This window comes from Amblyomma mixtum, chromosome 5 (assembly GCF_055824585.1).
Source record: "Amblyomma mixtum isolate Tamu chromosome 5, ASM5582458v1, whole genome shotgun sequence".
Taxonomy (NCBI): Eukaryota; Metazoa; Arthropoda; class Arachnida; order Ixodida; family Ixodidae; genus Amblyomma; species Amblyomma mixtum.
The window spans coordinates 84,605,277-84,621,667 of record NC_143016.1 but is presented as its reverse complement, the minus strand read 5'-3'; the positions used below and the strand labels follow the sequence as shown (position 1 = coordinate 84,621,667).

The 16,391-nt window shown below is 47.5% G+C and overlaps 1 protein-coding gene across 1 annotated transcript; it reads right to left on the bottom strand.

The window, feature by feature from the left end:
* Positions 1 to 3,581: 3,581 nt before the first annotated feature.
* LOC149342868 (cytochrome P450 2M1-like) lies at positions 3,582 to 16,391 on the bottom strand. Its single transcript, XM_089545381.1, has 10 exons — positions 16,227 to 16,391; positions 15,041 to 15,254; positions 14,023 to 14,202; positions 13,420 to 13,513; positions 12,709 to 12,864; positions 9,822 to 10,030; positions 9,516 to 9,641; positions 8,429 to 8,533; positions 7,078 to 7,209; positions 3,582 to 5,777 (listed from the first exon to the last, which is right to left on the bottom strand). The coding sequence occupies exons 2-10, from the start codon at positions 15,201 to 15,203 to the stop codon at positions 5,425 to 5,427; spliced, it is 1,518 nt and encodes a 505-aa protein (XP_089401507.1). The 5' UTR covers positions 15,204 to 15,254; positions 16,227 to 16,391; the 3' UTR covers positions 3,582 to 5,424.

The following is a 16,391-nucleotide window of genomic DNA, read 5'->3' as shown; positions in this document are numbered from 1 at the left end:
CCAGGCAACAGACGCTTGCGTCGTCGGAGTGACCTTGTACGCCCGCCGACAGCACGTGAGCCAAGGCTTTCTTTCTTATGGGCTTTCCTTCTTTCTTCAGTACCCTCATTCTCCCCGACGGCTCTCTTCAGACGCGTATATATATGTATTACAGGCTTCAAGGGCTGGCAAAACAGCCACGTGTATCCCAACGGTCCATATCAATGAGCACTTGACTTACAGTCGCCATCGGCTCTTTTGTTCAACATAAGCAGTAGGGCATACACTCGAAAGAGCAACAGATTGTGGCACACCGTCGCGACCAGATAGTGGGCACTGCCAAAGGGCAAAAGCCAGGTGCGAGAATAATATTTCTGTTTCTCAGCATCATAAGGGGATGGTGCTGGAAGCCCTGTTGGCAAACCGACTCGAACAAGAGGGCAGAAAAGGCATATTTTGGACTTTACTACTACTATCTTTTCCCTGCATTCACCCTAGAAAGACACTGGCAGGCTACTGCAAATGGTATATAACAGCTTTACAAGCGTTAACGAACTTTTCCTTAACCTGGAGGTTAAAATAAGGAGTGGAAGTGACCGCTTCTTTGCCCATACTTTATCTGAGTTAATCAAGAAAAAGGGTGCTTAAATTTTGGCGACATTTATCAAAACTGGGCAGCCCTGCCTCGGAAATCAAAATTACTTGTAGTCCTCTTCAAGATCAGTTAATATCGAAAATTCTTCGATGCCTACTTCAAGTTGGCTTTGCTGGCGCCCTAGTTACTGATTTTGCCGAGGCAGAGTGGGCATCGCAAACGCAAGGGATTGCGATAACATGGAGTGGCAATCTTAAACTCCTTCAGCGGTTAAACGTTAGAAAATCACCCAGGCTTCAGATTATTTTCAATGCATTTCTCCAATTGAAAGCGTAGGCTCTTCATTGAGATCTGTTTTGCGTGAAGGTTATATAAAACAGTTCCACAGTTCGTTAGACGTACATGCAGGTCAGTACCCTTACCCATAGTACACGCTGCAAATAAAGAAATGCTTTGCAAATAATGGCTGCAGACGGTATTAAAACAACAAATTTTAGTCCATTACTTCGCCGAAAATACATGTAACATGAAATGTGTTGCAGGAAAGGCATAGAGCAAGCTAGAGTGGCTTAAGGATGATGTGTCCGCGCCATCTTTGATAGATTAAAGAGGGGGTAGGGCCGTTCGCAGCTGAGCATTTTCTCTCTTTAGCCCGCTTCTGTTCTTTAAGGTACCGTGCACGGCCTTCCTGGTTGCTTGTCGGCTTGAAGAGCCCCTAGAGTCTGTGCTATTAGCTACTTTTGTTAAATGGGAGCGCGCTCTTCTTTCTTCGCCATTTTTTGTGCGTTTTCATTTTTTTTTTTGCTGGATAGTAGATTAGTTTTACTAGTCGGCCACTGGCACAATCATACCCTCCGCATTACTATAGGGGCCAAAGGCCTCAAGTTGAAAGCTGAGTATATTGATTTTTACTTTAGTTCGCAAGGTTTCCCGTAACTAGAATTGCAAAAAGCTCACCCAGTTGGTAATACGTTTAAATTCTCTGAAAGTTCAACCGATAGAAAAAAACAAAATAAATAAATAAATAAATATAACAGCCAAAAAAAAAAGACCTGCAACAAAACTTCATTAGTGTACAACAAATTGTATATACACAAGCCCTGAAGTGAGGCGTTCCCGTCTGCTCAAGAGGTACTATAGAAAATAACAGCTTTGCAGACGATGTATGTTAAATTTGTAAATTTTTTCATCAGAATGGCTTGCTGAGATGTGTTACTCGTCTTACTTACGGAGCCCTCGACGGTATGTTTAACCTCGAAAATGTCAACTGCATTTTGTGTCTAACAAAATGTCTGCATTGAGAAATAGAGGCTTAACCATGAGGACAAGTAACGATGTTGAGGAAGCAAAAAGAGGTATATTTTAATAACGAATGTCGTGATTGTAATCTTAAAAGATTGGCATTTGCTTGCACCATACGCTACCTTGGCATCAGCATCGGTGGCATCTGCATCGTGCACGTTTCGCAGATCAGTACAGCAACGTGAGTGCCTGCCACACAGCATGTCATTTCTTATGCACCCATGCTAAATCTGCGGGGGCTCTCTCTCTTTGCGTCAGAATTGGGAAAAACTATGGCAATTTTTTTAATGAGTGAACGAACCGTTTTCTTCTGCAAAATATTTTTACAGCGGAGCTGTTAATGGCATTCTTGGCGCTAGAACGATGGCGTCTTTGGCGTAGCACATTACGTGCTTATATAGCGGTCCCATGACGCCACATCACCATGACGTCATGAAAAATATGCCCTTTTTAAGTTTTGGTGGCATTTAGCGCGCCCAACAGGCCTTTATTGAAAATAGAAATTTCCTTTCGTGTTCTTCAAGATTCGTGAATATCGTGAATTAATTCAATCCCAATTTCCAGTCGGTCTTTGCTTCCGTTCAAGTTTTCATTTGCCCGAGGAAGAGAATCCATTTCAAACGCAAGACTGCGATAACAGAATGTGGCATCCTCAAACTCTTTCTGTTACTAAGTGTCAGGAAACCGTCCGTCGCTGACAACATTTAAGATGCATTTCTCGAAACTTCAAACTTCAGGCACTTCATACACTACACTGTACATGAAAGTGTTAGCTTTTCACAAAGATGGTAGCAGACAGCTGGTTGAGAGATGTGCAGGTTATATCCTTGGTGGTGGTAGTGGTGGTGGTGATGTAAATGTACAGGCGGTAGTAGCTTTACAGTGACCTGTAGGTAACTGCTTCGCCTGAGTCACTGATTTAAGTGATTTCTTCTCTACCGTTGTTCCATAAGGTGAGCGTCATCTAAAAACATTAGTAGTGATTGTGTCACTAATCGTCGCTCAGCTCAGGAGCCCTTGGGGTACATGAAGCATGATCCGTCGTCCTTGGGAAGGTTCCGTGTCCTCCGGTTATCCTGGAGTGTCTCACGCTCGGCCCACACAAGCGGGAAAACCCACATTGTGCACGCATAGGGGAGGTGCTGTGGTTAATTTGTGCAACCAGCACATGCTGCGAAGCAGGATGCAAATTAATAGAACATATTGTAAATAAAGCTTTTATAGGCTTCATGAAAAACTAATGGTGGCCTATTTTCATCAATTTTCTTTCAATCTTTTATTCAGCATTCTTCCGCACAAAACACAAGTAGTGGCAGGACAAGAAATAAAAAACTCCTACGACCTGTTTCACGAGGTTCTCGCTGCTTTTATTGGCAGTGCAGAGTTTTATACACAAACTAAATACAGAGGGTTAAACATATTAGTATGTGTAACACACTTAACAGCCCACACTAGGCTCACGAGTTTAATTGAAGAAAATGAAAAAATTCTGAAATCTGGTCCAACATTGGCCTTTTCTTTGAATACGTAGTCATAAAGAACAGTGCTAAACGCAAACATTTCACGTATTACTACTGTGTTGAAAAAAAAGAGATACTTACACTACAGGTTACACATTTCATATGCGAAGACCGTCGTTCGTGAATAGAAATTCTTTCCAATGCTTTTTGGACACAGTGCCCAGAACTATATGTCGTTTTTTTTGCGGCTATTGAGCAGGTATGTTACACGATATTGCAATCAGTTAAAACCGCTATTGGTTCGTGAAAATGGCAATTCCCGTCCTTCTCTTTGTCTTCTGATATACAGCAGTTGTAATTGTTTGATCTTGCACGTTATAAAAAAATGCTCAATTTTGCCTTCTAAGCTGTAAACGTGTATGAATGCCTAACAGAAAGCAGATTAAGTGACACAAACAATGTCAGAATTGCTTGTATGCACGAAATATATTGAAGGAAAGGATTAGCGGACTACACAACCACTCACAGATGACGGTAAACGCACACGGACATTGGGCAGAACCTTTGGCTTATGAACGTGTCCCCGCATTTGTCCGCTTCTATTATTCAAGATGCGCAGCGCACATGGCCTCCCCGGCTGCTTTTCTGGCTTGAGGAGCCTCAGAATCTCTCCTATCAGTCGCTTTTCTTAGCTGCACAACGCTGTAGGCATCCTAGGGCGTCTTAGGTGCGTTGGTGGAGTAGGGCTGTCTTTTATTCGGTCACTGATGATCTCCACGAACACATACTTCATGTTCCTACAACCAAATGACCTGGAACTGATAGCTGACCTTTCGTGCTTAATTTTTGCATGAGGTCCCAAGTTTTGTCGAAACTATAATTGGAGAAGCGCCCGTTGTTGACAAAAACAAAAATCAGCACATGACTGGGCTGATTAGAAGCAGAGCTTTATTAGAGAGCAACACATTTTGAATGCACAAACCTTGAAATTAGGCATTGAAATCTGTTCAAGTGCTATTCCACAATAACCGCATTATAGGCTATGTTGAAACTGAAATTTTTTTCTGACAACGTAATTTATTACCGCAGGCATAAAGGAACTCGGGAAGGTAGAATGAAAAAAAAAAGAGTGGGTGTTCAATAAAGCAGGAAAAGTGGGCCGATCTAATTTTCTTTTTTTCGTCACAGTGACATGCAGGGTGGTATTGCTCATCTTCCAAACTCCGCGACGAAATAGTTAACCTCGATTATTTGAGCTCTATTTTGAGCCCGTGACGGTATCGTTAGCCTCGATTACTTGAGCTCCATTTTGTGCGTAAACAAATATCTGGAGTGATGAATGAGGTCTTCGACAGACGGAAGACTCGCGGTAGGTACCCAGCAACAACAAAGGTTAGGTCATTTTCAGAACAACCTTCTAAACAAGAGTCAGTGAAGCTTAGAATCTACGATCACCACACACTTCCCTTGAACGCCGGCACCTGCACCGCGCATGTTTCGTAAGTCACCGAGGCAACTTGCATACCACAGGACACGGCGAAGCATTTATGATACACGCAAGCATAACTGCAGCAACTGTCCTTTTCCTCTTTTACCTGATATGAAGAAAACTGTGGTGAATATTTTTGATGAGAGAAAGACCCATTTTGTCCTGTAGAATAGTTCCTATCGCAGAACCTCGGGATTTTTACTTCAGCGAACTTTTACTAGCGTACGTAACGCCGCCACAATAGCTAAACCATGTTACACGCCGGGAGGAATCATACCTTTCTGCGTATAACATAAACACAGGTGTCGTCGGGACTACTGACTCGTACACAGGTTTACACGATGGAATTTCGCCTCTCAGCTCAGAACATTCACAACATAGCTTCGAATGTCGCTGTTTCTCATTACTCATGCAGGTGTTGCGTGGTGGTGGCGCAGTTAAAGTGCGGGCGGGTTTAGACGCATATTCAGTTTCCCGGCAATTTCCCCGCTTGTGTCTCCTAATAAAAGGGAAAAGTTTATTCTTCACTAGCCTGGAAGGCTAGTGTCCTTTTTTGATGCCTTCATGCAGAAACCTGTCCTGTCATTCTTTCTCTAGTGCTAACTTTTCTTAGTGAGTACAATCTTTTGCTGGCTGGGAAGAGAGAACAGGCTGGAGTCGAGGCCACTCAAGTTCACTTTCGAGGGATCCTCCGGTGCGCTGCAGTTAAGCCGCTGCAAGAGTCGCACAAGGATGTAGAACATGTCGATGTGCGCGAGCTTCTCTCCGGGGCATGTCCTCGGTCCCATGCCAAAGGTAAGCAGCGGTGAGACGTCTTGTCGAAGCTTCCCGCTGCTCGGATCTAGGAACCGCTCAGGCCGAAATTCTTCCGGTTCCTCCCAGAGCTTGGGGTCATGGTTGACAGCGTAGATGTTGTAGAGTATTGCGGTGTCCCTCGGTATGTCCAGGTTACCTGCATATGATGATTGGGTGTGGTACTTTATATGTGAAATGCATGGAGCATTTGCATGACAAACAGGAATGTAGGCAAGCCCTTTCTCGGACGCCAGAAATCAATGATTTTTGCAATATGTCATGTCCGACATAAAACTTCGTAATGGTTCTTTGTCGTTGTTTGCGACCAAAACACGACTTTTCTAGTAGGGCCCTCTCTACCAAATTGCACATGCAGTATTTACGTCGCATTCCCAGGTTTCTTGATGATGGTGATGATGAGAACGTGACGTAGACTAGAGTTCCTGTATATGCGGCAACACTACCGTTAGTGTTCCTGTATATACAGAAACACTAACCGACATCCCCAACTAGTGTCATCTGGTGATTGTCAGTATCGAACATTGTGTAACTGAACACGAAGATTTTCATTTGTACCAGAGGGAAAACTAACCAGAGCGGTAAAGTTGTGCTCGTACATATTGATACTGCTTGCCAAATCTTCCTAAGCGTCGCACAGGAGGAGTTAGAAAATTCTGACGGCCATGACAAATTAGCGGTGCCTGTCAGACGTACAAAACTCTCTTGGCAAATTTTGGTGTCCAGCGCCATACAGCACGTATTGGTAGCCACCCAAAATAAAAGTGTTTAATGGAACACGCGACAGCGCGAACAGAAGCCTACACTAAAAGAAGACATGCAACGACAACGACGCTGGTTGTTCTCTTGGGCTTCACAAAATTTCTTCTGCAATGGGCGCGTTTCTTGCTCTCAACTTGAAGCGCGCACGTACTCGTCGTTGTGCGTTTTTCTTTCGTCCACGTTGCTGTTCATGCTGCAGCTTGTTCCATTTAGTATGAACCAATTGGCCAACCAATTCGTGTCCTTTAAAAACTGTTTTCGAATTTTCTTGGCCACTAGGAAAGCACTGCCGGAATAAGCTCACAGCCTGTGGAGCTTGTGACGTCATTGATACATTTAACACTGTCTTAGATTTCTTCAAATGGAAGCATTTTAAAAGCTCATGCTGAATGAGTGTAAAGCCGCGAATCAGGGGGGTAATGCATTTCAAAAAGATTAATATAAACTGCTTGTTGTGCTCGTACGTATTCTTCACCGCTGGGCACAAGAATCACTGACTCAGTGGGCCAGAATCTGAGTGGCCGGTTCTAGTCGTCCGCTAGCTGGTCGATGCAGTTCAGCCAAGCCGCTATATACGTCTTCATTACTTCCTACTTATGATGTTGCGAGCTGTACACCATTGGTTCTCGCATTACAATATTCGATACTTTAATCCGAACAGCGTAATAAGAGCTCACCGACTTTGGTGTTCGTCGAAGTTTTGTGGGGTATGCCCAGTGGGGCGACAGGGTGGAATCGAAGGGTCTCCAGTAGGCAAGCAACGGCGAAAGGAAGCTTCTCTCTGTCTCCGTAAGTAGGCGGAGTACTCCCTGCAAAATACAGCAAAGATACTTTGGGCTGGAACCTTAAGGCAGAAACAAGCAGCGGATAATGTCAGGCTCAACGCACACACAGATTGAAGCGCACATTCGTAGACTAAAAATACAAGACTAGATCCAGCCGTAACGTAATGACCTGAAGTGAAAATCGAAGGGTCATGAAACGCCCTTAAAAGAGCGCTGACAATATCTCCGTGCAATTTTCAGTCGTAGATAAAATTGATTCTTCGACTCTTTCTATCAGGGGTGTAGCCAGGGGGGGGGGGGTGGGGGGGGGAGATTATTGGGCTGCAGCCTCCCCCCCCCCCCCCCCCCCCGCGGAATTTTTTCGAACTGTCACCTACCGCAGCATGGCCCAAGTACATACTGCGACTTCTGCTAACATAGTTTTATTCTTGCCTGGATCGTCTGTCTTTCCGCATGTAAAGTTTCGTATCTGTGATTGCGCAAGATGTTTATTTGCCTTGTTCGACGCATTATATAGAGTGGCTTTTGCTCAGATATGTACATTTAATGGAGACATACGTGTATTTAAATATCTTGTTGGGAGGTTTTGTGCATCCATACAGTGATTTTGTTCCAGTGACACTTTTTCGTCCTGTATCAAGTTGTATCTTCGCATTTCTAATGCTCCATTTGATCTTCGCACCTTTAATGTATATTATCAGAACTCCTCGTTTATACATGTGCTCACTGTTAAAACTAAAATTTCGGTGCAATTACTCGCAGTGCATAACCGGTGACAGCTGCTGCTGCGCAGTACACTGGAAGGAAGGACAGCGTCATTGAGATTTTTCCCTGGCCGTTGCATATGTACAAAAACGCAAAGGTTCTTGAACGACAAAGATTCATTGAAATATTTGTCTTCTACTTGCTCATTTCATGGCCTTTACGTTTTTCATATCATCGCCTTGCTCTGCGCTGCCGGGTTCGGACTGATATAGTTCTGGGATTATATAGTTCTGGGATGACAGGATGTGATTCCTGCCTGCCACAAAAGCTAGAATAAAAGCCCGTCATCCAGGCTCGTTTTGTGAGATGCGTTTTCCCCTCAAACGGGCCCACCCAACAGTAACCGTATTGCATAGAGAATATAGTGCATTTTCTAGCTACTTTTAAAGAGCACCGAATAGAAATAACTACTACGTCTGATCAAGTGAATATAAATGAACATTGCATCGAGAAAATCTTAGTCGGTGGCTCATCTTACCTATGTTTTCGTCAATTTCTTTCTGAATCCTCTCTTTAATCTTGGGCTCCTTCGCCATCCGTAGAAAGAGCCACTCAAGTTCTCCAGCCGATGTGCCAATGGCAGCTAGGAAGTAACATAGGTTAAACAACATCAGATTCGGATCTGTGATTGCAACCAGATGATTAACTAATAGGTAGAATGTTACACAGCAGAAAATAGATAACCAGCTCACAGGCTAACATAATTATGCAGTGTTGATGTATGTACTGGAACAAGTGTTTTACTATGCCGCAATATGTTATTATTATGCTGCTGGACACAACACAAACTCCTCACCGTATGCTGCGCGTGTACAAACATTGGCACTCTGGAGCAGTGTTTCAAGCCTTTTCTGCGTTTGTAGTGGTTGGCTGCAGTAAGTACACGCATGGCTTGGGACGATAATGCTTTCCGAACTGCATTCGCATGCCTGGCCTTTCTGGCAGAGCGGGTACTCCGTTTGTAACTACTGGAGTGAGCTTTTGTCAGGTTTCTTTGACGTAGGGTTTCTTCATTTTGCCGCCTCCACTTACACTAAATTTTACGCATTCTAAATGAAAAGAACTGAAAACGCTGCAGTCCTGCCGGTATCGTACACTAAGAGGAATACATCAGCCTGAGAAGCCTCATGTTGTTCTGCAGCGCTACCAAAAGCAATTGCGGAAAAAAACCGAGCTGAACTAAGTGCTTGTTGGCCTTCGTGAATACTCTAGCGTGGCACTTCGTGAGTGTCGCACTTGGTTAAAAACCGCTGCATTTTTGGAATGAACAGCACTTTCCACGTTTTCGTCCTCTTTCCTACTGACTCCTGCTCAGAAAAAAAAAAAAAAACAAGCATATCGCCTGAATTTGAAAGCTTCTTTGAAGAATATCAGCTGCCTGCGAGCTGCACTAAGTCACACAATGTTTCAGACCTTCACCTGAATTATCTATGTTTCCTTTGCTTTGGCGGGAACATTCTTACGGCCAGTGTTTGTCTTACAGCACACGGAATGCTTCTTAAACGTTAGACAAGGCAAATGGAGACAGCAACACTATCTTATAGCCGGACCAAAGCTGTACGTACCGCCGAATATGTTCAGAACCACCTGGACTAAATTTCCTTTGGTCAGGTACTCCGCGTCACCTTTTTCTTCCCTGATGGCCTCTTCGCGAGCGCCAAGCATTGCGTGGGTAAAGTTTTCAGTCTTTCCTGCAGGAACAAGGTATTCCGCAATCAAAACTGCGGGCGAAAGCAGTTATCAGCGAAACATAAAATTCTTCTTATTGTGTTCTATCCTTGCAGGTTTTCAGATAAACGCACGCCGTAGATTGGTGTTCGATATCACATAATACCTGAGGAGTGAGTGCACACATACTCTAAAACACATACCTGGCACATAAGTGGCTTCAGCCTTGCTGAATAGCCTCTCAACTATTTCACAAGACTCGTGAAACATGGCCTCGACCTTCTTTTCTCGCCCGCGAAACAGGAGACCAAGCCAGGGGGCGATGTCACTAGGCAAGCCGTTAGGAGCCACCTCGAAGAACTCGTTGTCGATCTGTTCAATGCGCCTGATGTCTTTGCTGTCCTTGCCCAGTCTGCAAAACAAAGTGTTAGACGTCGGACAGCGCCGATCTTGCCGAGCCATTTAGTGCCGCAGCCTGGACCCTGCTCTCAAGGCCTAACCGTTGCCCGCGATGACAGTAATGAAAGAAGCTTACGTACGTTTTATGAATTCAGACCTAGATCCTTCGCAAAAGGTTCACCCATGGAACTAACTGCTTTCTTTTCGCGTAAAGGAAATACTCGCATTTCGCAAAAAAAAGCCAAATTGCGCGAAATTAACACTTTTTGCACAGAATGCCTGCGCACAGAATTATTTCTCGAACTTCTGTGAAACGATGAACACCCTGTACAGCAGGGGTCTCAAACTCATATTGCTATGCGGACCGCAGTGAGAAAATTTCGTCTCCCACGGGCTAGAAGCAGGAAAATTATGAAAGGAAAGAAACAGAGGTCAATCACAGGGGCGTTTTTTTTAGGGGGGGGGGGGGGGGGCGGGGTAGGGGAAGGGGGTTGTGGAGAGCCTGAATCTTGCAGTTTGTTAAATAAAAGAAACTACGCAGCTGCGCCTGCCTGCGCCTGCATGTCTCCGCTGGTCTGCCTCCATGTCGTTCTGCGTGTCTATCGTTGCCTGCCTGCCTGCCTGCCTGCCTGCCTGCCTGCCTGCCTGCCTGCCTGCCTGCCTGCCTGCCTGCCTGCCTGCCTGCCTGCCTGCCTGCCTGCCTGCCTGCCTGCCTGCCTGCCTGCCTGCCTGCCTGCCTGCCTGCCTGCCTGCCTGCCTGCCTGCCTGCCTGCCTGCCTGCCTGCCTGCCTGCCTGCCTGCCTGCCTGCCTGCCTGCCTGCCTGCCTGCCTGCCTGCCTGCCTGCCTGCCTGCCTGCCTGCCTGCCTGCCTGCCTGCCTGCCTGCCTGCCTGCCTGCCTGCCTGCCTGCCTGCCTGCCTGCCTGCCTGCCTGCCTGCCTGCCTGCCTGCCTGCCTGCCTGCCTGCCTGCCTGCCTGCCTGCCTGCCTGCCTGCCTGCCTGCCTGCCTGCCTGCCTGCCTGCCTGCCTGCCTGCCTGCCTGCCTGCCTGCCTGCCTGCCTGCCTGCCTGCCTGCCTGCCTGCCTGCCTGCCTGCCTGCCTGCCTGCCTGCCTGCCTGCCTGCCTGCCTGCCTGCCTGCCTGCCTGCCTGCCTGCCTGCCTGCCTGCCTGCCTGCCTGCCTGCCTGCCTGCCTGCCTGCCTGCCTGCCTGCCTGCCTGCCTGCCTGCCTGCCTGCCTGCCTGCCTGCCTGCCTGCCTGCCTGCCTGCCTGCCTGCCTGCCTGCCTGCCTGCCTGCCTGCCTGCCTGCCTGCCTGCCTGCCTGCCTGCCTGCCTGCCTGCCTGCCTGCCTGCCTGCCTGCCTGCCTGCCTGCCTGCCTGCCTGCCTGCCTGCCTGCCTGCCTGCCTGCCTGCCTGCCTGCCTGCCTGCCTGCCTGCCTGCCTGCCTGCCTGCCTGCCTGCCTGCCTGCCTGCCTGCCTGCCTGCCTGCCTGCCTGCCTGCCTGCCTGCCTGCCTGCCTGCCTGCCTGCCTGCCTGCCTGCCTGCCTGCCTGCCTGCCTGCCTGCCTGCCTGCCTGCCTGCCTGCCTGCCTGCCTGCCTGCCTGCCTGCCTGCCTGCCTGCCTGCCTGCCTGCCTGCCTGCCTGCCTGCCTGCCTGCCTGCCTGCCTGCCTGCCTGCCTGCCTGCCTGCCTGCCTGCCTGCCTGCCTGCCTGCCTGCCTGCCTGCCTGCCTGCCTGCCTGCCTGCCTGCCTGCCTGCCTGCCTGCCTGCCTGCCTGCCTGCCTGCCTGCCTGCCTGCCTGCCTGCCTGCCTGCCTGCCTGCCTGCCTGCCTGCCTGCCTGCCTGCCTGCCTGCCTGCCTGCCTGCCTGCCTGCCTGCCTGCCTGCCTGCCTGCCTGCCTGCCTGCCTGCCTGCCTGCCTGCCTGCCTGCCTGCCTGCCTGCCTGCCTGCCTGCCTGCCTGCCTGCCTGCCTGCCTGCCTGCCTGCCTGCCTGCCTGCCTGCCTGCCTGCCTGCCTGCCTGCCTGCCTGCCTGCCTGCCTGCCTGCCTGCCTGCCTGCCTGCCTGCCTGCCTGCCTGCCTGCCTGCCTGCCTGCCTGCCTGCCTGCCTGCCTGCCTGCCTGCCTGCCTGCCTGCCTGCCTGCCTGCCTGCCTGCCTGCCTGCCTGTGCCTGTCTGTGTCTGTCTGTCTGTCTGTCTGTCTGTCTGTCTGTCTGTCTGTCTGTCTGTCTGTCTGTCTGTCTGTCTGTCTGTCTGTCTGTCTGTCTGTCTGTCTGTCTGTCTGTCTGTCTGTAACCTGGTAGACACCCAACTCAGGTCCCACCGATGGCAACACCTGCCCTAGCACCTGCCTTGCGCCACTACTCACCTGCCCACCGGGTTGCCTACTTGCCAAGGTGTTGCCGGTGCGCAGGGAAGCCGTGGCGCAGTGGCAGAAGGCAGGTGCTGTGACAGGTGTTCCGATGTCCTTCTTTCACTTTTGCAGGAGGAAACACACACATACCAACAGCCACCTTAACCTTTCAGCGCCGCACCGAAACATAGCATGTTAGCGCTGCATCAGTATTTGGCCTAATTACAAAATCGACCGACTTTTTTTGTATTCCTCTGTTAGCTCTTCCTTTTTCAGGCATTTTAAAACAGACGTTGAGTTTTCTACGAAAGAATAAAATACCCGATGAAAACAAATAGTTTCCAACCTTGTTCCGTAGACCGAAACTCCTATCAGGTCATACAGAATGCGGGAAAACAGCTTTCTTGAGTCGACAATTTGCGGTCCTTCTCCCAAGGTGTCCACGTAGGAGTCGACAACATCTGTGCACAGTTTCTCAAGCGCATCGCTGACGGCGTACTTCCTGCAATGTGTTCAATCGTGGTTGATCATCGCAAGGGCAAAGTTTATCCACGGAAGAAATCTTGACTTTAAAGCTTCGAATTCTAGGACAATCTCGGGTAGTAAAGATGCCGTGAATAGCAGCACAAAATACGACAAACTAAAATTCGTAATGGCACTAATCGGAAGCTGACTTTGTCGGTAATATATTATGATGAACTGCACCTTCGTGCAATGTAAGCTGCGCCGCCGCGGTGGCTCAGTGGTTATAGTGCTCGACTGCTGACCCGAAAGACGTGGGTTCGATCCCGGCCACGGCGGTCGAATTTCGATGGAGGCGAAAGTCTAGAGGCCCGTGTACTGTGCGATGTCAGTGCACGTTAAAGAACCCCAGGAGGTCGAAATTTCCGGAGCCCTTCACTACGGCGTCTCTCATAGCCTGAGTCGCTTTGGGACTTTAAACCCCATAAACCAAACCAAAGTAAGCTGCAAAATAAGATTCAGATTTCGTGAGATGCAGATGGAGAGAACCCAAGATCACCCCAATTTTTTTTCCCGTCAACCGCTTCGTACTCACCTGACGGCGAGCAAAGCCAACTTGCGAAGCGCCTTCCAACGTGGGTTATAATCTTCGAAAATAATGTCGTGATGTCCCTGGGTCTGCAAGGCCCCTAAAAGAAGAAAGAGACCTGAGAAAAGTTTTCGTTCTTTCTTTTAGGCCTTCAGAGTTCCCTTCACTTCACGTCTGGCCACAACAACATCGGCCAACACTGCAGGAGCTCCTTGAATTTGTCTGACGCTTGAAGCGAGACGGCAGAACCTGCTTTTGAACTTTGTACGCTTCATGTAGCCTCTGTTCACCAATAGCAGCACTAGCGACAGTCCCTTTAAAAATTCTAAACCAAGTATGAAAGTATGAGAGTGCAGTTTTAGCCGCTGTTAGCGGCAGGCAGATTCATTCCACGTGCATAATCTAAGTGAAGAAGACGTCAGCTGAGTTAATCGAAATTGGTATCTGGACATGTGTAAAAAAAAAACGAGTTACTATTCGCAACAAATATCGGAAATGTTGTGACTGTAAAAGTCGTTGGCTCCTCAGTTTTCAAAGAGTCTCAAGCAATTCTGATTTTAAGGCAATGTCTTATTTATACGTTGAAATTATCCCCTTCAGCATGCTTACCCATCTTTGTCGGGAACCGACCGGCGAACTCGTGCCTTCGATCCAGAAACGCCTCGCGGATCACTGCGTAGCTGTTGAGAACCACCATGGGCTTGTGGGACATCCAGAGGGTGAAGACGTCGCCGTACACCTTCGACCACTCATTTGCCTTGAGTGGCAGGTTCTTGACATTGCGCAGTGCTGCCATAAGTAGAGAGAACGGTTTTCCATTCATCAGTTTAGTATCCACAAATTCTTCCGCAATTCATAATTAAAATGAGGTGGTGATCGCTTCTCTTTTTGTTCACCGCCTGCTTTTGCAGGGAGAGGAAATACACGCACCACCCTGGCGTTCCCATACTTGCAGTTACTTACCTAGGCAGGCAAGCTTTATATTTATTGCCTGTATTCTAGACAAGCCAGCGGGGAAATCACGTACACCAGGAATCGCTGCTATTACGTTGATGTCACACATTAAAATTGATAAAACCAAAGGACAAATACTTAATAATGTTGGCTCATTTCCACATTTCTCGACATCTTCCCTATTACATGTGAGTAGCTGCCCGCAGCAACACACGAGAAAGAACGCATATTTCATTCTTTTTTTTTGTTGTAAGTTGAGTAAAATGACTGAGCGCGGGTCAAAACTCTTCAGACCACAAGGGTTCTTTTTGGGCCACGTTGTTACGGAGTTAAAGCATACCAGAATATAAAAATATCTAAAATAAGCACGCTTGTCCGCATCTGTCTAGATTTTACTGGCTACATATATATCCGAAAGTACTCAACTATATGTCTCAGAGTCATGCTAAGTGGTCGGATAAAGCTTGACGAATGCTGCTTTTGTAAAAAAAAAAAGCCTAAGAAGAAAGAAAAACAACAACCACAAGAAAAGCTTGTAAAATGCACATTATTCAAATTATATCAAGAAGGGAACGTGAGCCTGAACATTTAAAGGAAAACTATTCCCAAGGAAAACACTGGAAAAGATAAGAAAAGCGAAGCGGAGTCCTTATCGCTCTCTATAAAGACTTACCGAGCAGGTTCCCCACCAGCGGCAGTGGGAAGGGGCCTTTAGGGTACTTAGACACGCTGTGGTAGAAGCGGCCCACCACGTAAGAGATGGCGAAGACCAATACAGTGGTGATCAGTCTCCAGTCCCAGAGGGATGAGACGAGCCATTCTAGAAGCGCGCCCATTGCTGTGTCACAATGCCGGGTGCGGCAGGTGCGAAAGACTGTTTAGTGTTCCTGAAAAGACAGAAACAGTACGAATCAGAAGGTATGCCTCACATTTTTGGCTGGTTGCGCCGCAAGCACAACATGTATTGCTTAATGGCTGATTCCTGTCGTTTGCGTTCGTCAGTGTAGCCCTTACAAAATTGACTTTTTAGCTTCAGTTGACGCCTTGTTGAGCTCGCGTTTGATCAACTGGAAAGCAACATGATTCCAATCTAGAATGAGCCTACTGAACAGTTGCTAAACGCAATTTTGGCTCGTTGTACTCAATATAATCTATATTGGGGAGTATATGTTTATTTTGAGTTGTGCTTTTACAGAGCATAGCGTCTAACGTCATCGTTTTAACGTTCTAAAAGTTCTAACGTCACAAGTTGAAATCGGGTCACGTATAAGAAAAATGCACGTCTTTCAATTCAATGGGCGCAGAGAGCCAGAAGTCGATTTTTGCTGGCGAAAATTGCAAGCAACTGTCAACAGTGTCTCTTTAGGTCACTGCAACGTAAACAGAATGTCGGAACATTGCGTACCACCTGATAATTATATAGTTACCTAGCACCTTTTTTCCTATTTCCACATCAACGTAAATATAAGCTGAACTTTCAAATAAGGAAATACAATCAGGAATTCATTCTAGTAGAGTAATGATTCTTGGCTTGGATGCGCATTAGTCTCAATCGGCAGCAATAATAATCTACATTTAGAATATACAGTGCGGCTATCAGATCTGCAAAGCTATATAGTTCATTTACTTGTTTCACTAAGCTCAAGTACACCGCCTCAAGAGCACAAACAGGCATTTTCGCTGTTATTATATGCATATATAATCGAAGTGGCAGCCATCACTGCAATGTAATTATTTCAATATTAGGAGAGAAACACCAACTAAGCTCCTGTATTGAAGGAAGCTTCGAAGGCTGCAAAGAAAGTGTAACAAAGCTGATAACTAGCTCTAGCAGGCTCATGCTGACCGCAACCACTCACCTTAGCGAAGCTTGTTCTTTAAACAAAGCAACCAATGTTCGATCCCAAGCAACTGATGTAATTTGTGCGTGATGTTCCGACGCGCTTGACACTCGCGTCGTCGTCTGTCAGAACGGGATGCCAGGAAACAGACGCTGGCGTCCTCGGAGTGACATCTGACGCCCG

Excerpts from the sequence above, each read along its gene's own strand:
- LOC149342868 (XM_089545381.1), bottom strand. The coding sequence starts at position 15,203 with ATGGGCGCGCTTCTAGAATGGCTCGTCTCATCCCTCTGGGACTGGAGA. Across the intron at positions 13,514-14,022 it reads TCGGTTCCCGACAAAGATGG|GGGCCTTGCAGACCCAGGGA; the intron begins GTAAGCATGCTG and ends TTCTTCTTTTAG. Across the intron at positions 10,031-12,708 it reads GTTTCGGTCTACGGAACAAG|ACTGGGCAAGGACAGCAAAG; the intron begins GTTGGAAACTAT and ends TTTGTTTTGCAG.